This window comes from Salvelinus namaycush, chromosome 5 (assembly GCF_016432855.1).
Source record: "Salvelinus namaycush isolate Seneca chromosome 5, SaNama_1.0, whole genome shotgun sequence".
Taxonomy (NCBI): Eukaryota; Metazoa; Chordata; class Actinopteri; order Salmoniformes; family Salmonidae; genus Salvelinus; species Salvelinus namaycush.
The window spans coordinates 1,376,146-1,392,520 of record NC_052311.1 but is presented as its reverse complement, the minus strand read 5'-3'; the positions used below and the strand labels follow the sequence as shown (position 1 = coordinate 1,392,520).

General features: G+C 43.5%; 2 protein-coding genes across 4 annotated transcripts; one reads left to right on the top strand and one right to left on the bottom strand.

Moving 5' to 3' along the window:
* The first annotated feature begins 964 nt into the window (after positions 1-964).
* Positions 965-3,645, top strand: LOC120047842 (HIG1 domain family member 2A-like). Its single transcript, XM_038993388.1, has 2 exons — positions 965-1,198; positions 2,070-3,645. The coding sequence occupies exons 1-2, from the start codon at positions 1,018-1,020 to the stop codon at positions 2,231-2,233; spliced, it is 345 nt and encodes a 114-aa protein (XP_038849316.1). The 5' UTR covers positions 965-1,017; the 3' UTR covers positions 2,234-3,645.
* Positions 3,622-15,946, bottom strand: cltb (clathrin, light chain B). 3 transcript variants are annotated; one of them, XM_038993385.1, is made up of 6 exons: positions 15,883-15,909; positions 15,528-15,723; positions 14,973-15,028; positions 13,023-13,140; positions 12,198-12,309; positions 3,622-6,457 (listed from the first exon to the last, which is right to left on the bottom strand). In XM_038993385.1, exons 1-6 carry the CDS (start codon positions 15,892-15,894, stop codon positions 6,286-6,288), a joined length of 666 nt encoding a protein of 221 aa, XP_038849313.1. In that variant the 5' UTR covers positions 15,895-15,909; the 3' UTR covers positions 3,622-6,285. The 3 variants fall into 3 exon arrangements, with proteins under 3 accessions (XP_038849313.1, XP_038849315.1, XP_038849314.1); XM_038993387.1 differs by having other exon boundaries at positions 13,065-13,140; XM_038993386.1 differs by having other exon boundaries at positions 15,528-15,946.
* Between the last annotated feature and the right edge of the window lie 429 nt (positions 15,947-16,375).

Here is a 16,375-nt window from a genome sequence, read left to right as displayed (position 1 = left end):
GGATAAAATGTATCGGATTGTTCATGATCAATGTCCCTATCAAATCGATGTACAGTGTGGTTACAATATATATACACTGAACAAAAATATGAAAGTAACATGTAAAGTGTTGGTCCCATGTTTCATGAGCTGAAATAAAAGATCCCAGAAATGTTCCATACTCACAAAACGCGTATTTCCATCAAATTGTTTACATCCTTGTTAGTGAGCATTTGTCCTTTGCCAAGATAATCCATCCACCTGACAGGTGTGGCATATCAATAAGCTGATTAAACAGCATGGTCATTACACAGGTGCACCTTGTGCCGGGGACAATAAAAGGCCACTCTAAAATGTGCAGTTTTGTCACACAACACAATGCCACAGATGTCTCAAGTTTTGAGGGACCGTACAATTGGCATTCTGACTGCAGGAATGTCCACCAGAGCTGTTGCGAAAAAAAATTGTTAATTTCTCTACCAATAGCTGCCTCCAACATCGTTTTAAGAATTTAGCAGCACGTCCAACCAGTCTAATAACCGCAGAACACCTGTAACCACGCAAGCCCAGGACCTCCACATCCGGCATCTTCACCTGCGGGATCGTCTGAGGAGGGATACTGAGAAGTATTTCTGTCTGTAATAAATGCCTTTTGTGGGGAAAAAACTCATTCTGATTGGCTGGGCCTGGCTCCCCCAGTGCCCACCCAGGCCTCACCCTTGGCTGCACCCCAGTACAGTAATGTGAAATCCATAGATTAGGGCCTCATTCATTTCTTTCAATTTAACTGATTTCCTTATATGAACTGTAACTCAGTAAAATCTTTGAAATTGTAGCGTTTATATTTTTGTTCAGTATAGTTGACAATGCTTTCAAGTTTCCAACACGTTGCAACACTTGGTCAAATATGTGATGTGATATTTACGGAAGCTCTCTCATTAGGTCATCTCTCATATTTTCAACGTCTTTGTTCCAAACCATTCATTCCCTTCCTCTGTAGCTAGCAACCGTAGCTTCGTGAACACACACTCTGGAGGCATGGCAGCTGCCGCTACCCCGTTTGTCTCTGAACAGTCACCGACAACGACCCAACAACCAATGCTCGACATATCCAAGCCCCCCGTTATAGAAGGATTTACACCTCTATCGCGACCCAGAGAAGAGACGTTCCAGGAGAAGTTTATGAGGAAGTCGAAGGAGAACCCGTTCGTCCCTATAGGTGAGTTGCGTAATGAGTAACTAGGGAAAAGTGTCCACTGCTGTACCTAGTCGGCTTCAATGCATACTATTAATAAATTAGATTATTCATGCATTGACTAGACAGTCATTTGGTCATCCATGTGCGTCTTACGACCAAGACAGACAACTGGTTTGTAGCTAGTTAGCTAACAAGTTTGCTAGTTAGCTACAGTAGAGAATAGAATACAATCAACTTAATTTGGTACAGCCAGCTACAGTTTTTAGAAGATGTGTCATGCACAGTGTCCTTGTGGAACCCATAAGGTACACTGAAAGGTCATTTGATTGGAACATAGCCGAGTGTTCCAAGCCCCATTATGAAACATTACAGGGCCCATAATGCCTTTTTGTCAAGGAGTTTCATTATAAACATGTATTATAATGGTAAACTAGTGCCCTCAATGGGTCATACCCTGGGTGCTAGACTACACAGGTAGACCAGTGGCCAGACTGTCTGTTGAACATAGTTAGGGATTGAACATTTTATGTGAATATAACATCGGACACTACATCACATTGGGCCTGCGCTCTCTCTATAGCTGTTCATTCCCCTGTGGTTACAGGATGAATTGCATACACAATCTGAATTAAAAACAAAACCCATTACACACAGTCAGGCCTAAAATGTCTTAAGATTTACACTGGTCAGGGTGCCTGTTTTTTTTTTAAAGTACTATGATTGTACACCTTTTAGGTTTTTCCAAAACAAAACAGAGAAGAATTAGGAGCACTTTGATACCAAATGGAAACTACTGAATGAGCCTCCTTTCACATCCATTTTAAGAGTGGTTATGGAAAACCTAAATGTTTGCTTTTTTAAATAAAATCTGTATTCTGCGTCTTCTCTCCAGGTTGTCTCGGTACAGCTGGAGCGTTGATGTACGGTCTCCGAGCCTTCAAACAAGGCAAGACCCGGCAGTCCCAGCTCCTGATGAGAGGACGTATCTTCGCACAAGGCTTCACTGTAGTCGCTGTTATCTTCGGCGTGTTCACCACAGCTCTGAGGAAAGACTGAGCAGCGTCAGGGCTGTGTTCATTTACTGCAAAACTTTTTGCAATGGGAAAAAAAATAAAACAAGGGGTTTCTTTATTAGACGAGTTCAGGTAGTCCCACCTTGTGGTGGTGAATGAAATGTGTTGTTTGAATGTGTAGAAAGACTAATGGAAAAACAGATATTTAAAAGGCTGTCCTTTTTTCTGGACTTCCTTAACTGTGCTTTGGGTTGGTCAAATGAAATGTAGACCCTGTCCTGGAGATGGCAAAGCAAGCAGGGCACTGACTGCCTTGAGTTTAAAACATCATTGTGTAACAATATAAATGACGTGCAATGCAGCCAAGCACATATGTAGAAAAATATCTCTCTGGGTTGGAGTAAATGGGCCAGCCGACCCACTTATCTGTCAGTGAGATCCACCTCTGTATAATACAGAGAATTATTCCAAGACTCTGACCACCTTTTTTTTTAGCACTATATTGTTGGTCCCCCCACTTTGGCTGTACTAGCAATGTATCCTCACACCTGTCCCTTTTTATAAAGATATATAAGTGAATTGTTTCTGTGCTATAATACTTGAGAGAAAGATGGCGCATCTGGCTCTTAGGACCAATATAAGGGATGTTATAGGGACTGGTGAAGATGACCTGGCAGTATGGGGGCTCTTGTAAGGGAGGCAGAGGAACAGCTCGGGTCTTTTTTAGCGTTAGTCCAGCAGTTCTCAACCTGTTTTGGTCACTGTACCACCAAGAACATTTCTCTGCCCAGAGTACCCCTTCATGGGCTTATTGTTAAAATACTCATGTTCTCCCCAAGTACCCGCTGTGTATCGTACACAGTCTTATTTAATGCTCACACAAACCCTTTGCTTGATAAAAGAAAATGGACAATACCAAAACAGACAGATTTGAGATCATTTTTATTGAAGAGTTTCAGTTCCTGTGTAACATTCTCCTCTGTGATAATGTCCCAATAGACAACAGTTGATCACAGATTTGAGGCAACGCAGTTTAAATGAAGGGGAAAGTGTTTGAAAATATGACTCAACGGACTAGCGTTCAACCAACTGTTTAAAACATGTCATTCTAGATTTCTTGTTTCATTTGTCCATGATATGAGGACTCTTTAAAACAGCGTGGCTGTAGATGGGACTTTTCTTCCCAGGGTTAAAAGGTTCTGCACACGTGGGGGATTCTCTACTTCCAGTCTCTGCAGGCTACTCTGATGAATGGTTATCAGTTAAAGCTGAATCAAAGTTTGGAAGATCACATGATATTATACAGAACAGAAACCAATATAATAGTATGTTACTTTAAGGCAAAAAAAACACCTGATTTCCATTGTTTGAATGGTTGCATCTCTCTCTCATGCAGCCATAACTCGTGTGCTACTAGACAAAGTGCTTTGATTGAAATAAAACGTTTTATTAACACCTTCTGCTCCAAAATTCACTCACTGCGTCATTCAAAACACCACATAACTAAGATCTAAAAAGGTATATCCCCTGAAACTGATCCAGATCAAATGGTTGGTGTGCAGATGCTGCGTAGACGTCTCACTGGTAAAACTTGGAGGAATTATCCTTCACGATTGACAAAAGTGAAGAGAGGGTGACCACTTGTGTCTCTACCTCCTACTTTGGGCACATGTGTTGGACATGATGTGGATCTATCCAGGGGTACGGGGCGGTTCCCCAAGGATCCACAGCCTAAAAACAAATGGCACAACAAGCCCCCTTGGTATGTGAATTCTTCTGATGCTTAATGAGGATCTACCTCAGAATGATTCGTTGGATGTGAAGACACTTATTTGTTGGAACAGACTACATTGTCTAGCCTGGTCCCAGATCTGTTTGTGCTGTCCTGCCGACTCCTATGGTTATTGCATAGAACATATGTATATAAATTTAAAAAAAAAAGGTTCATTGTCACATTTGGCAAGACTGCACAAAACAGATCTGAAACCAGGCTATAAGTAGTCTAGCTTGGGAAGGAAATTCATCTGGCCAAAAGCACAAACCCTAACAGGTGTAAGGAGTTTAAAGTTCAACAAGGCCACAAGCTCATAGCATCTCAAATGTCTATTAGCTACCGTTAAATAATCAATTAGGAATATCATTCAACAGTGAATGAATGTCAATCAATTCTTAATAAAAACAGGCAGAGGTGGTTTACAATCTACTCCTAATGTAGTTTCTGAACAGGACTGGCTACGTTAGACCTTTACATATGAAATAAAATACAAATTACAGTGGAGATTAAACTAATCTGGTATTTTATAAAATTACAAAAAAATACTTATTGGGAGAGGCATCATGCTTAAGAGAGAGAGAGGTGTCTGACCCAATGCACTCTGTAGTTTAGGAGAGGGAAAGAGTTTAATGAAGTATTTACAGTAACAATATTTTTCTTAGCGTCAGTAATGTAGCATTGCTGAGGGAAGTTAAAAAGGAGAGAGAGCAGTCAGAACACTCCATGTTAAAGGTCGTGACTTATATTTCCACTGGATACATTACATCAGAATAAGGAAAGATGGTGGGAGAGACAAAATACCTTTCCTCCACAGTTAGAAACACAGGAGGGACACTACGCCGAGACATAGCGGAAAAGAGGGACACTACGCCGAGACATAGCGGAAAAGAGGGACACTACGCCGAGACATAGCGGAAAAGAGGGACACTACGCCGAGACATAGCGGAAAAGAGGGACACTACGCCGAGACATAGCGGAAAAGAGGGACACTACGCCGAGACATAGCGGAAAAGAGGGACACTACGCCGAGACATAGCGGAAAAGAGGGACACTACGCCGAGACATAGCGGAAAAGAGGGACACTACGCCGAGACATAGCGGAAAAGAGGGACACTACGCCGAGACATAGCGGAAAAGAGGGACACTACGCCGAGACATAGCGGAAAAGAGGGACACTACGCCGAGACATAGCGGAAAAGAGGGACACTACGCCGAGACATAGCGGAAAAGAGGGACACTACGCCGAGACATAGCGGAAAAGAGGGACACTACGCCGAGACATAGCGGAAAAGAGGGACACTACGCCGAGACATAGCGGAAAAGAGGGACACTACGCCGAGACATAGCGGAAAAGAGGGACACTACGCCGAGACATAGCGGAAAAGAGGGACACTACGCCGAGACATAGCGGAAAAGAGGGACACTACGCCGAGACATAGCGGAAAAGAGGGACACTACGCCGAGACATAGCGGAAAAGAGGGACACTACGCCGAGACATAGCGGAAAAGAGGGACACTACGCCGAGACATAGCGGAAAAGAGGGACACTACGCCGAGACATAGCGGAAAAGAGGGACACTACGCCGAGACATAGCGGAAAAGAGGGACACTACGCCGAGACATAGCGGAAAAGAGGGACACTACGCCGAGACATAGCGGAAAAGAGGGACACTACGCCGAGACATAGCGGAAAAGAGGGACACTACGCCGAGACATAGCGGAAAAGAGGGACACTACGCCGAGACATAGCGGAAAAGAGGGACACTACGCCGAGACATAGCGGAAAAGAGGGACACTACGCCGAGACATAGCGGAAAAGAGGGACACTACGCCGAGACATAGCGGAAAAGAGGGACACTACGCCGAGACATAGCGGAAAAGAGGGACACTACGCCGAGACATAGCGGAAAAGAGGGACACTACGCCGAGACATAGCGGAAAAGAGGGACACTACGCCGAGACATAGCGGAAAAGAGGGACACTACGCCGAGACATAGCGGAAAAGAGGGACACTACGCCGAGACATAGCGGAAAAGAGGGACACTACGCCGAGACATAGCGGAAAAGAGGGACACTACGCCGAGACATAGCGGAAAAGAGGGACACTACGCCGAGACATAGCGGAAAAGAGGGACACTACGCCGAGACAGAGGAAAAGAGGAGGGTCTGAACATAAAAGAACCCTCCACCAAAAGAAGACATATGATGAGGCTAGTACACATTCTGCCTAAATGCAAACAGAGTTCATAACTGAAGAGCGGGCGTTTTTAAAGAAGGGAAACCGGAACCATCACCGCCACTCCTCTGTTCCATTGGCCGTACTAGCGCACCAGAGGTGTCTGTTTGAGGGCTATGAGGACCGAGCGCATCCGGGACACATCCTTGGCTGTCTTGTTGGTCTTGGGGTTGAAGTCACAGAGACGGGCCACTCTCTCCCACTCCGTCCCTGGGCTGTCACCGTCAGCCTCGGACAGGAAGGCCTCTTCAGATGCCCTGGAGGGGGGAAGGAAGGGGAAGGGAGATATGGATGAGGTGTTTGAGGAACGGTTTCTCCGGACACAGATTAAGCCTGGTCCTGGACTAATACATTTACAATGCTCAATGGAGAATGACATTTTATTCCAGGACTTTAATCTGAGTCAGGAAAACCGTCCCATAGAGATTAGCACCACTGACATGCCATACTTTAATCTGTCCATGTCACAGACTCACAGCTCCACAATCACTTCGTACTTCAGAGTTGGGCTGTTTGTAGACATACACCATTTGTATGTACAGTTGACTAAAACTGACACACACACGGTATTGAAAAAAGGCTACATGCATTTCTGGCAAATGATCACAACTGAAATAATTTGGATGAATTTTGATGAACACTGTTGTGATTTAATCCTTCTAACCCCCCTCCCCCCCCTTAAAAGATTTAGATGCACTATTGTAAAGTGGCTGTTCCACTGGATATCATAAGGTGAATGCACCAATTTGTAAGTCGCTCTGGATAAGAGCGTCTGCTAAATGACTTAAATGTAAATGTAAATGGACAGTCAAATAAGAGTCCCTCCAAGACCCAACTGAGCCCTCACGTCATGTGACCCAACTGAGCCCTCACGTCATGTGACCCAACTGAGCCCTCACGTCATGTGACCCAACTGAGCCCTCACGTCATGTGACCCAACTGAGCCCTCACGTCATGTGACCCAACTGAGCCCTCACGTCATGTGACCCAACTGAGCCCTCACGTCATGTGACCCAACTGAGCCCTCACGTCATGTGACCCAACTGAGCCCTCACGTCATGTGACCCAACTGAGCCCTCACGTCGTGTTATTCACTGGTTTGTTTCACAGTTGGAACATGCAAACAAAGTAATGACAAAAAAAGGGGAGAATGCCAAGACAATACTACACCAAAAGCAGAAGAGTTGTAAAGCCTACACAAAGCCTAGCACTTCAGAGTTGGGCTGTTTGTAGAAAGTCTCATCAACAATCCTAGTGTGCAAGAGAGAGAAAGAGAGAAAGAGACAGGTCAGTGTCACACAACAGACAGAGTTAGGAGTTGTTAGCACAGGAAACAAGTGACAGGAGACGAGAGAACGAACAAGATTCAAGAGAGGAAGTTCCATCAGATGAACATTGTAGACTGATCAAGGTGGAATCCAGGTGGAAGCTATGACCCCCTTATTGATGTCACCTGTTAAATCCCCTTCAAATCAGTGTAAATGAAGGGGAGGAGACCGGTTAAAGAAGAACATGTAAATCTTGAGATGGTGTATGTGTGCCATTCAGATGGTGAATGGGCAAGAAAAAAAAAGATTGAAGTGCCTTTGAACGGGGTATGGTAGTAGGTGCCAGGTGCAGCGGTTTGTGTCAAGAAATTGCAACACTGCTGGGTTTTTCCACGCTCAATAGTTTCCCGTGTCTATCACGAATGGTCCATCTCCCAAAGGACATCCAGCCAAAAGCAAGGCCAGTGGTGGAAAACAGGTCATCGATGAAAGAGGACAAAATGAGGCTGACATGAATTGTGCAGAGCAACAGACAGTCAGACAGTCAACAGTCAACAGACAGTCCAGTACAACATTGACTCCCAAAGACCCATACAAATAATGGAGAGGTCGTCATACCTTGAAACAAACAGGGTACAGCAACCAACGACCTTACAGAGAAACTGAGGTTGCAGCGGGCTAGGGAACGAAAACACTGGAGAATTGGGAAAAACATGGCCTGGTTTTGAAGAATCCTGGTTCCCGCTGTTTCAAAATGACGGGAGGGCTCCGCTCTAGATAGAACCACGAGTACATGCATCCATCAAGCAGCATGTCAGCATTGCAGGCGGGTGGTGAGGGCTGTGTTTTCATGGCACACACTGGGCCCCTTGATAAAAGTGGAGCACCATTTGAATGGCACAAGATATCTGAACATTATTGCCAATCAGGTGCATCCCTTCATTGGCAGCAGTGTATCCATCTGCAAAATAGATTTTTTTCAGCCAGATAATACCACAAGGTTAGGATTGTCCAGGAATGGTTCCACCAACATGACAGTGAATTCAGCTTACTGCAGTGACCTGCCCAGTCACCAGAGATCAATCTAATTGAGCATCTGTGGGATGAGATGGAACGAGCTATTCAGGAGGTCCACTACCAGCCAACTTGACCCCACTGTTGGAAGCATTGTAGTCAACATGGGCCAGCATCCCTGTGGAATGCTTTCGACACCTAGAATCCATGCCCCGACAAATCGAGGCTGTTCTGAGGGCAAAAGGGGGTGCAACTCAATATTAGGAAGGTGATCTTAATGTTTTGTACACTGTGTATAGGACAATAATTCAATTCAAATCAAATCAAGTTTATTTTATATAGCCCTTCGTACATCAGCTAATATCTCGAAGTGCTGTACAGAAACCCAGCCTAAAACCCCAAACAGCAAGCAATGCAGGTGTAGAAGCACGGTGGCTAGGAAAAACTCCCTAGAAAGGCCAAAACCTAGGAAGAAACCTAGAGAGGAACCAGGCTATGAGGGGTGGCCAGTCCTCTTCTGGCTGTGCCGGGTGGAGATTATAACAGAACATGGCCAAGATGTTCAAAATGTTCATAAGTGACAAGCATGGTCAAATAATAAATACTCCAGATATAACCAACTGACCCTAGCCCCCGACACAAACTACTGCAGCATAAATACTGGAGGCTGAGACAGGAGGGGTCAGGAGACACTGTGGCCCCATCCGATGATACCCCCGGACAGGGCCAAACAGGAAGGATATAACCCCACCCACTTTGCCAAAGCACAGCCCCCGCACCACTAGAGGGATATCTTCAACCACCAACTTACAATCCTGAGACAAGGCCGAGTATAGCCCACAAAGATCTCCACCACAGCACAAACCAAGGGGGGGCGCCAACCCAGACAGGAAGATCACGTCAGTAACTCAACCCACTCAAGTGACGCACCCCTCCTAGGGACGGCATGAAAGAGCACCAGTAAGCCAGTGACTCAGCCCCTGTAATAGGGTTAGAGGCAGAGAATCCCAGTGGAGAGAGGGGAATCGGCCAGGCAGAGACAGCAAGGGCGGTTCGTTGCTCCAGAGCCTTTCCGTTCACCTTCACACTCCTGGGCCAGACTACACTCAATCATATGACCCACTGAAGAGATAAGTCTTCAGTAAAGACTTAAAGGTTGAGACCGAGTCTGCATCTCTCACATGGGTAGGCAGACCGTTCCATAAAAATGGAGATCTATAGGAGAAAGCCCTGCCTCCAGCTGTTTGCTTAGAAATTCTAGGGACAATTAGGAGGCCTGCGTCTTGTGACCGTAGCGTATGTGTAGGTATGTACGGCAGGACCAACTCGGAAAGATAGGTAGGAGCAAGCCCATGTAACGCTTTATAGGTTAACAGTAAAACCTTGAAATCAGCCCTTGCCTTAACAGGAAGCCAGTGTAGGGAAGCTAGCACTGGAGTAATATGATCAAATTTCTTGGTTCTAGTCAGGATTCTAGCAGCCGTATTTAGCACTAACTGAAGTTTATTTAGTGCACTACTTTTGACCAGAGCCCTATGGGCCTTAGAGTCGTACACTATATAGTGAACAAGGTGCCATTTGGGACACAACGTGTTTTGTTTGCTATATCCTGGCTGTGTTGTCCTGGACACAGTGCTAGCGTCTCTCCTCTCAATAGGGATCATCTTAGTGCTCTGGTTTGCTATATCCTGGCTGCACATTTGTGGCCTGCTGGAGGTCATTTTGCAGGGCTCTGGCAGTGCTCCTCCTTGCACAAAGGCGGAGGTAGCGGTCCTGCTGCTGGGTTGTTGCCCTCCTACGGCCTCCTCCACGTCTCCTGATGTACTGGCCTGTCTCCTGGTAGCGCCTCCATGCTCTGGACACTACGCTGACAGACACAGCAAACCTTCTTGCCACAGCTCGCATTGATGTGCCATCCTGGATGAGCTGCACTACCTGAGCCACTTGTGTGGGTTGTAGACTCCGTCTCATGCTACCACTAGAGTGAAAGCACCGCCAGCATTCAAAAGTGACCAAAACATCAGCCAGGAAGCATAGGAACAGAGAAGTGGTCTGTGGTCACCACCTGCAGAACCACTCCTTTATTGGGGGTGTCTTGCTAATTGCCTATAATTTCCACCTTTTGTCTATTCCATTTGCACAACAGCATGTGAAATTTATTGTCAATCAGTGTTGCTTCCTAAGTGGACAGTTTGATTTCACAGAAGTGTGATTGACTTGGAGTTACATTGTGTTGTTTAAGTGTTCCTTTATTTTTTTGAGCAGTGTATATATATTTAATGGAAGAAGTTTGGAACCACCAAGACGGGAGAGAAGGGCCTTGGTCAGATTCTCTGGTCTGATGAAACCAAGATTGAACTCTTTGGCCAGAATGTCGTGCGTCACGTCTGGAGGAAACCTGGCACCATCCCTACAGTGAAGCATGGTGGTGGCAGCATCATGCCTTGGGGATGTTCTTCAGCAACAGGGAGACTAGTCAGGATATAGGCAAAGTACAGCGCAAAGTACAGAGAAATCCTTGATGAAAACCTGCTCCAGAGCACTCAGGACCTCCAGACTAGGGTGAAGGTTCACCTTCCAACAGGACAACGACCCTAAGCACACAGCCAAGACAACGCAGGAGTGGCTTCGGGACAAGTCTCTGAATGTCCTTGAGTAGCCCAACCAGAGCCCGGACTTGAACCCCATCGAACATCTCTAGAGAGACCTGAAAATAGCTGTGCAGCGACGCTCCCCATCTAACCTGACAGAGCTTGAGAGGATCTGTAGAGAAGAATGGGAGAAACTCCCCAAATACAGATATATATATAATAATAATATCGCTGCCAAAGGTGCTTAAAGTACTGAGTAAAGTGTCTGAATACTTATGTAAATGATATATTTCTGTACTTTATTTTTTATACATTTGCAAAAAAAAAATCTAAAAACCTGTTTTTGCTTTTGTAATTATGGGGTATTGTGTGTAGATTGAGGAAAAACTACAATTTAATCCATTTTAGAATAAAGCTGTAACATAACAAAATGTGGAAAAAGTCTAGAGGTCTGAATACTTCCCGAAAGCACTGTAAATGTAGGATAACACACGGCGTTAAAATAGTTAAACATTAGTTCATAGTTAAATCAACTTTGATAAATCAATACATACGCAAATGAGAAGTTACGTGTCATTTAGTTATTTCATTAGCTCAAATAAATAAGGTTGAGAAATGCATCCACTTTCCTTAGTTTATGCCAGTTCAGATCTATTACAACAACATTTCAGCTTGGTGACATACCCTAAATAATGAACAATATCTGGCTGTTACAAAAAGAAGGCCCAACAAAACATTGGAGCCCTGGGGGCAGAGGTCAGCTCACAGTTACAAGTTTACACTCTGTTGAGGATATTTAACCAGGAAATCCTGTCCACATTATTGTATATATTTTTTTAGGTACATGAATAACGTCAATTTTGTGTGACAGTCTATTGGAAGTCTGTAAGCCTAAGCTTATATATCCCATTTCCTGATCTGATGTCACGAAATAACAAGGAAATAACCACAGAAACACACATTCTTATAACATTGTTGATCTTAGATTCTGATAACTATTAATTCAGATTCATTAGATGCATATTTAGCCTAATATATATTTAGTATATTGTTATACTTGTATTTCCTGTTATGTTAGTTGAGGGAACCATGTAGGAAGTGAACAGAGTTAGGTAGGAACTAACTTGTTGTTGGCCTTGTTTTTCTCCATCTGTTCCTTCTGGTGCACATGCCAGTCCTCCAGCTCTTTCTTGGCCTTCTCTTTCCACTCAGCCTCCGCAGCCTTGGACGCAGAGTCTTCAGGGTTCACATACACACAGGGAAAGATGGGGATGGTAATAATCAATACAGAATCTGCACAATACCAAGGGTAGTATTCAGTAGGAACAAAACGGAAGCAAACAGGCGGAAATGGGCAGGACTACCTGAATTTGTCCAATAAGAATTGCTTGTTTTCATGTTCCGTTGCAAAATGTTTTGCTACAGTGTGCACTAATGAATACCCACCCAGGATGAAACATTTTAGTCCACAATGCATTGTATGAGCAACAGAAGATGATGCTCTTTTCTCAGGAGATTAACTACAGAGTCAATACAGCAAGAACAAGACCACCTCAAGCATACCATACAGGACATGACACTGAGTGGAACCCAAATGAAGGGTGGTTCACACAGAAATAGACAGACTATTCAACTTAATATTTGTCGGCCTTTTATTTCGCTTTTTAAGCAGGCAGGGGAAAAAATGTGACATTTAGGTGTCAACCTTCGTCAGTGTGTACATTGACTGGACAAAATACTGACTGAGAAGTCAGTAGTAGATGCTGCATGTATCGCAGTGGTAGTAGTATGTTAGTCTGAAGTAGCTGTGTGTGTCCAAACTGGCACCCTATTCCCTACATAGTGCACTACTTTTGACCAGAGCCCTATGGACCCTGGCTAAAAGTAGTGCACTATATAGGGAACAGAGTGCCATTCGGGCCATACCTTAGCCTCTGTTGTTTACTTACCTAGTTGCTCCAGCCGTGCCTTCTGCTCCTCCCTCCACTTACGCAGGCTCTCAGGCTCTGCTCGCAGAGAGTCCACCTGGGCGATGGCCGCATAGCTGTCCGATGGACCGTTGGACTCCTGGGGGGAGAAGAACCAGGACCAGGCATAAGGACCACCAGTCATAAGCTGTGTTTACAAAGGCAGCCTAATTATTGGCAAAAGACCTGATCTGATAGGTCAAAAGACCAATTAGTGGAAAAATAAAATCAGAATTGGGTTGCCCGTGTAAATGCAGCCATAAGACCAGGCATAGACTAGCCCATTATGAACTGATGTATCCTAGCTTGCGGTGCCTGCAGGCTAGACATAAGGCATAGTGCCGAGCGATTAACCAAAATGTATTTATTTATTTTCTTCCGGTTATTAAACAACTAATTGACCGACGTCGTTTCAAATATTAGAATTCCATTTTGTAACATTTCTATCTGTGAGCTCGATGTGCAGTTTCTGTAGAGATAAATCTGAACTGTGCGATTGTAGTATGGATTTGTAGTTTCCAACAGACCAATATTCAACACAGTTTAGTGCAGACAACTTGGTAATTAACTACAATGACCATAATCCACTGCGCGCCCGCTTAAACTTGTCCGGTCTGTGCAGCGCAGACAAAGAGAGAGAACGCACAATCGAGGGGGATAGAAAGCAATTGCTTCGCGAGCCTGAAAACACACGATTTAAGTGATTGATAGTTGGTATTCAGCAGTTAATTAAATAGGCCTATGACTTATTTACTTTGAAGAAATACCAAAATAGTGATTTTGTCAGACAGCAGCTCTCTAGAGATGAGACGATGACTTGGGAGTGAAACAAAATCATTGAATAAATGATGGTTAATAAGTGACAAGCATTAGTCACTACAATCATGGGACTTTAATGAAAATTTTATTCTGTGTTGTTACAGCATTCAACTCACATAATGCTTTTATTGTCCCCCCCCCAATTTTTTTTTAATTGAAACTTAAATCTGTGATCATTTTTTAAATAATCTAACCGACCTCAAAAAGCATTAAATCGCTCAGCACTAATAAGGCATGAGGACAACCAGGTCATTCAATAGTAACAGCTGGACACTGAGGAACAAATGCATAAATCCTTAAAAGGGAAGCTGAACTTCCTGATTTGGCCTCATTTTAGATTTGACTCATTAAGAAATACCAACAGGTATGACCATTCAGAGGGGAGTTGGTTTCGGGGTGTGGTTTGATGTGGATGTCTTGTGTGCGTGTTTGCAGGTGGGAAGAGTTAGACAAATTATTTTTTACCAATAAGCTTCAGCCTTGGTGTGCAACCGTGGCAAAGTTGGTTTAACAATAAATTACACAATGTAAATGAGACAATATTAATGTTTCACACCTTTTAGTTCTCATTAAATGCTTTCAATATCTGTATATGATTTTATAGTTGTTTTGAGGTTTTTTTAAGTATTGGAATTTTTACATGTAGCCTACATTGTGTAGTTTACAGATTATCCCTAACTAGCCCCATTGGGATATCCAAAGTGAAACCACATTTACCACGGCATTATGATGGAGTCAGTAATGATTACTTGTGTGCTGCCTGCTGTGGGCACGATTGAAACAAACCCAACCTTAATTGACATTATGTTGTGAGGTACAAAACACTGTTATGGGTGACACTGATTTTGACCAAAATTATCCTATTTACACTGTTGTCAATTTTGACAGTTATTTGGACTCATAGGCTGTTTTCTAAAATATATATATTTTTTTTACGGGCAGTTGGTCTTTACGTTACCCAAGAAAGTTTATTTTCATGCTTCCTTGGCCAATGGACTTACCATAGAGAATGCATTTGGCCACAGCCTCTCTTACAAAACTAACCTGCAATAACATGTCCAAGTACATAATTAACAAAAAAAATAATTCTCATTAGAAGTGTTCCTCTCTTACCAGCACAAACATGTTTCCGTTTACCGTGGCTGCTGAAGCGTCTGCAAATCCGGCATCTGACAGACGAAACAACAAACGACTTTAAAAAGAACCGTACATGATATGCTTAGCGTTATTCTAACCTACGTTAGCTAAAGTCAATTTGCTTTCGAGGGGTGGATAGCTAGTGACACCGTAATGCATTAACACTTGTTTGGGCAGTAAGGTAAACTAGTTTCTCACCACCACCTAACCTAATTTGACCTGAGGATAGCTTCAAGACATTACACACTCACATTCAGACAAGTGACACATCTTTAGTCATCATTTAGACGACATCATTCCACTCAGGGTGTAACGTTAGTGTGCCGCACCAACTAAAGTAACGTTACTGTTTACATTGACAGCTGTCAATTAGCTAACTAAAAGTCAGGCTAATTTAGCTAACTAACTAGTTGTTTGGTTATCTAACTATAGTACTAATACAAGTTTAAATGTTGTCTCCGTTGTATGTACTTGTATCTTGGGAGTTAGTTTTAGCTAACATGCTAACTTAGCATCTAGTTAGCAACTTACCATATTCGACAGGAGCAGGTGAATCAGCTGTCGGCGGTTGTTCGGGGAACTCAGCGGATCCCTCCAAAGCTCCTTCGTCGTCATTCTCTATCACCGCTATTTCGCTTTCTTGCTGGGCTAAGAAAGCTGCAGCTGGGTCCACCTCGACAGGCAGCACTCCGTTGTCAGATGGGAACCCGAAATCTGAATCAGCCATCTTTCACAACAAAAAAAAAAAAAAAATGAAGTGTAGCTAGCCACTTAAATACCGTTATATTATTGCTTGTTATCTTGCTGGCTATCAATTAATTGAGCTGAGAGAGAGAAGCGCTTATGATGATGGATATATCTGACTCAGGCAGAACATGCAACTAACCCAACTTTTCATGAACGGTTGTCAGCTAATAGAACAATGAATAAGGACTGTGATGATTCATGATTGCTCACTTTCAACTTGCCTGGCCTGCCATACGAACTTCCAACTTTTGGTTTATTAGGATGTGTCTCTATCTGCTGGAGAAACCTAGAAATGCACTCCTATTTCCTAACCGGTATCTGAACTAAACGTTTTCTTCTTGCCTAATTAGGCTATTATGTATACACTTTTTCTATTTGTTATTATTGAATAGAGCATACTATCAGAATATAATATAATTAGAATACAATACAATAAATTATTTTCTATTTTCAAAAGTGTCCGTGGAAAATTAAACCTTTCTGCATAATCAGACGAGTGATCATTTTAGGGTCATGTGGGGCAATTGATTGCTTATTTTTAGTCGCCTTTATATATTTCAGAATATATGGGAAATAGAGAATGTTAGGGAAATGCAACAGTTAGAGTCTCCGGCGCACCACCTCTCCCATAG